Consider the following 4704-nt stretch of genomic DNA (forward strand, 5'->3'; position numbering starts at 1 on the left):
TGATCTCGCAACCCCCACTAATTGTTCTAAAGTAAAGATCATCTTAACTGTCCAGGTCTGCCATAGACATATTTTCTTGCCAATTCTTAAATCTGGATTTCCCCATAAAGTCAATTTAGCATGGGAAAATGGGTCAAAATGTAATTGACGTGACATATACCACAGTTCTCTAACTGCCAAAATTGTAGGAGGAGCTCTGTCTGCCTTAATATGCTGAGAACCTAATGCTATCCAGAGACGCTCCAGACAAGAAGATTCCAACACTGACCAAGGTGGAAAATCTAAGTGGAAAAGACCAAAACTTAGTACAAGTCAGCAAATAGGCCTGATGGTACTTATGAGCTAGATCCGGAAAACTGAACCTGCTTTCATTAACTGGAAGCTGCATCCTTTTCAAAGATATTCTTGGTGGAAAGGAACGCCCTGAAAATTTACAAAACAAAGCATTAAGTTTTTGGAAATATTTGCTGGGTATAAGTATAGGGATCCCACGTATAACATCACCTTACCCCATAAACTCAACTTTAAAGATGCCCATCTATTTATCTATTGTGAAATATTATTAATCAACTTGTTTAAATTTGACCTAATCATTTGAGATATATCAGTAGGGATAATTATTCCCAAATAAGTAATAAACTCTGGGCACTGTGGAAATTGGCTAATATACTAGAGTATACCCTATCTCCAATCGGCATTATTTCCAACTCTGACTAATTAATTGAATAGCCGGACAATTCACCATAGGTATTAATCAATTTTATAAAAGCTGGAACCAATGACTGGAGTCTGGAGATAAACAACAAAAGATCATCAGCATAAAGGCTAATTTTGAATTCTAAACCAAAATGGACAAATCCATGAATGCTACTATTTTGTCTAATAGCATGTGCCAGGGGTTCCAAGCATAAGGTGAATATCAATGAGGAGAGTGGACAACCTTGTCTGGTGCCCTGCCTAAGTAAAAAAAAAAAAAACCCTGAAAATAAACTGTTAGTCATTACTCTCGCTTTTGGAGCTGAGTATAAGATTTTAACCCATTTCAAAAATTCTATAGGAAAATAGAATATTGCAGCACTAGCTGGTGTGTCCAGGGTTCTTATTAGGACAGCACTTTCCTTCTCAAGAATCTGCTCAGGGCATCTTTTAACTCCTTGTTTCTCATGCTGTAGATCAAGGGGTTCAGTACAGGAGTGACAAAGGTGTAGACTACAGATACCACCCGACCTTCCTCCGGTGAGTAGCTGGAGCTGGGACGCAAGTATATTAAACTGCCACAGCCATACTGCAGAAGGACGACCATTAAGTGGGAGGAGCAAGTGGAGAAAGCCCGCTGCCGGCCTGTGACAGACTGGATGCGCAAGATGGCCATCAGAATGAAGGCATAGGAGATGCAGACTAAGAAGAAAGGGACAGTCAGTATTACAACACTAATAATAAAGAGGGTGGTCAGGTGGACATGGGTGTCGCTACATGCTAACTTCACGACAGCAGGAAAGTCACAGAAAAAATGATTGATCTCATTGTTGCCACAGAATGGAAGGCGTAATATCAGGATAGAGAGCTGAATGCCAAACAAGCAGCTCATGGACAACGTCCCAGCTACAAGACTCACACACAGTCTCCAGTTCATTATGATAGTGTAGCGCAGTGGGTGACAGATTGCTACGTATCGGTCGTATGCCATGACAGACAACAGGACACAGTCTGCACCTCCCAAGAAGATAAAGAAGAACATCTGTGTGCCACAGCCAGCCAAAGAGATGGAGACTTTTCGCACAGACAGAAGGTTAACCAGGGTGAGTGGGGCAATGACACAAGAGTAAGCGATCTCCAGAACAGCCAAGTTAGCCAAGAAGAAATACATGGGTGTGTGGAGGGAGCACTCTGTGTGGACAATAAGCACCACTGCAGAATTCCCCAGAAGGCTCAGGAGGTACAAAACGAGGAAAGCCCAGAAAATCAGCAGCTGCACCTCAGGGAGAGTTGAGAAAGGATGGAAGTGGAAATGTGTCAGTCTGGTAAGGTTTTCACTCTCCATATAAACTGGTATGTATGATCTGGACAAAATTAAAAGACAGAGGACCAATTATAGAGGAGCTGACATTGCCACCAAGATGGGTGTCAACAGGGCACATGCATTCCTGAAGCGTACAATAAACCAAATTGCCACTGGGGGGAAGAATCCCCCCTTTTTGCACAAGATTTGGCTGTCAACTTCAAAAGACAATTGCTGCTTTTCTAGTGAGTGTGAAATTGTACAACACAGCCACGATTTAGGGTAGTTCAGTTTATGCTTCTGCAAACTACAGTGAGCATGTTTAAATATAAGGACTATAAAACATTTCACACACTGAAAGGCCTTTTTTCACAGACCACTCTAGCTTCTCTTTTCCTATTCCTTCTGCTACGAGTTACCTTTCCAATTCAGTCCTCGCTGCTCCATTATCAAACCCTTTTCTCTTCCTACACTTTTGTCTTGTTTCTTTTATTTATAATGCAGACTTCCTTGGAAGTAAGTTCCAGTGGAACTTACACAGAAGCGTGTTTAGGATCAAGCTGTTAGACAGTAAGCTGTGCCACTTCTGAATTCTGCACTGCTAGTACACCACTAATACTAAATGAAATTTAAATAGCAGTTACACTAGCACTATGAATAGTTGTTACTGCTGTTGTCTGAGCTAAGGATTGCAAAGCAATTTGCTTCCTCGCCACAATGTACGTTACAATTGCTATGACTTTTCTTCATCGTTAAGGGTACTTCTGGATGGAGGGCTCCTGGCGCTACTAGTCAAAAACCATTGTGCAGCTATTCCATCTTTTCTTTCTTAACAAATTCTTTTTCTGGTAAGAAAAAAGGTGGAAGAAGTGGTGGGAAAAAACAGGAGGGCTGCAACTTTAAGGCAATGTCATCTGAACCGTTGTAAAATCCCATGAATGAGGTAGAGTGATTCCACAATAAAAGCCGCATCTGGAAGCACCCTAAAATGGAGTGGGCACTCCATTCAAAAGTAGCTACAGTAAGCCCTAATCCATTCTTCATAATGGAACTCGGTAGTGCCTGACATTTGCTGGATTGTGCCCGCTGTTGTTATGTCTACACTCTTGTAAGAACAATAACATATAATTTGATAGAATTTGCTATACAATCCTCAGGCACTCAATACTTTGGAGCGTGGGGGTGGGGGTGGTGTTTAGAGGCATTTCCCCTTAAAATGGCAAAGAAAACCGAGTGTGAAGTGATAGAACAGTATCTGTCATTTCAGTGCTGGCCCCCGTTATGTTTCTTTGGAGACAATCAAGACGATAGAAACAGGTACATGAAAATAGGAGTATCATTCTGCATCAGGTTTGCAAAAGTTACATAGGCTTATGATTAAGGGCACAATCCTATGCAGGTTTAGAGAGAGAGAAAAATCCTGCAGTTCCTAGCATCCCCCAGCCAGCTATGCATAGGATTCCGCCTTAAACCTCTTGCTACACAAAGGGGCACCATGGAATCTCCACAGATCCATAACATTGCTTCTCTTGAACATTATACATATATAATCTCACACCTCCCTAGTGGAAGTGATCACCCTGAATATTTTCCAAGGCTACAGACCTTATTCTTACCTTTGGCAAATACACTGTCAGTGCCAGACATGTTGTCCGCGCTCTTGGAACAGCTAGAAGTATTACAGTTTTGATCCTGAATTACAACCTCTACTGTGTGCCTGGCAGTTTTTATTTGTGGGGAGGGCAGAACATTTGTTTTACCTTAGTAAGGCTGGGGTGATCTTTCTTACCTCTTTGTCAAAAATAATATTGGTGGCTGCTGCCCCTTCCCCACAGTTCTTCAGATCTCCCACTCCAAAGGATTTATAAACCTTATGAGGCCCCTGGGGGCACTGAGCTAATCCCAGAGCCTCTCACTCAGTCAGGCATCAGAAACATACCAACTGCTCAAGAGCCAGGGTGGTCATATCCTACTTTAAAGAGGACAGTCCTCTGTTTGAAGAACTGTCACAGGACAGTCCTCTGTTGGAAGGTGTCCTCCAGATGAAGGGCTGCCCAGCCCAATGCTTTCAAGATCAAGAACCATCAGAAGGAATTGCTGAGCCTTGAAGTTTTCCATCAACACTCAGCACCGAACAGCAGACACGCAGGTCACCTGGCCCGAGTCTTCTCCGCTATGGTGAGACAGATTGCATTTCAATTTAAATTATAGCAATTATTTCTCAATTTGCATCTAAACATGTAGATTAGCACATGTAAATATTATGCAACCATATGCCCTCTTTTATTCTCTTTTTGGTGATGGACACCCTATCATGGACCCTGAGCATGCAAAGAAGAAAGATTTCTTCATGACCACCTCCACCACTGAATAGCCTTTCAGATGCAATTTCTGCCATGTTTGTTGTTCCAGTGTGGCTCAGGTTTTTCATCACCTGTGCTCTAGTCATTTTCTTTGCTGTCCCAAGGAGGCAGGTATAAACCCAAAAGCCAATGACAAGAAGGGTGAGAGTGTCAGCGAGAGTGTGAGCCTAGCGAACTATCTAGAACTGTGTATATTATTTATTTATTTGTTACATTTAAATCCTGCTTTTCCTCCAAGGAGCCCAAGACAGCGTATATGATCCTCTTCTCCATTTTATCCTCACAACAACCCTGTGAAGTAGGTTTGGGCTGAGAGTCAGTAAGTGGCCCAAAGTCACCAGA

At 42.3% G+C, this 4704-nt stretch overlaps 1 protein-coding gene across 1 annotated transcript; it reads right to left on the minus strand.

Moving 5' to 3' along the window:
- Positions 1–1102: 1102 nt before the first annotated feature.
- LOC146358000 (olfactory receptor 10V1-like) lies at positions 1103–2041 on the minus strand. Its single transcript, XM_084828823.1, has one exon. It carries the CDS (start codon positions 2039–2041, stop codon positions 1103–1105), a length of 939 nt encoding a protein of 312 aa, XP_084684949.1.
- Positions 2042–4704: the final 2663 nt, after the last annotated feature.

This window comes from Heloderma suspectum, chromosome 1 (genome assembly GCF_057233095.1).
Source record: "Heloderma suspectum isolate Gila_16-S chromosome 1, 16-S_ref, whole genome shotgun sequence".
Lineage (NCBI taxonomy): Eukaryota > Metazoa > Chordata > Lepidosauria > Squamata > Helodermatidae > Heloderma > Heloderma suspectum.

Bases quoted from the DNA above. Each gene is read 5' to 3' on its own strand.
- LOC146358000 (XM_084828823.1), bottom strand. From the start codon at position 2,041: ATGGAGAGTGAAAACCTTACCAGACTGACACATTTCCACTTCCATCCT.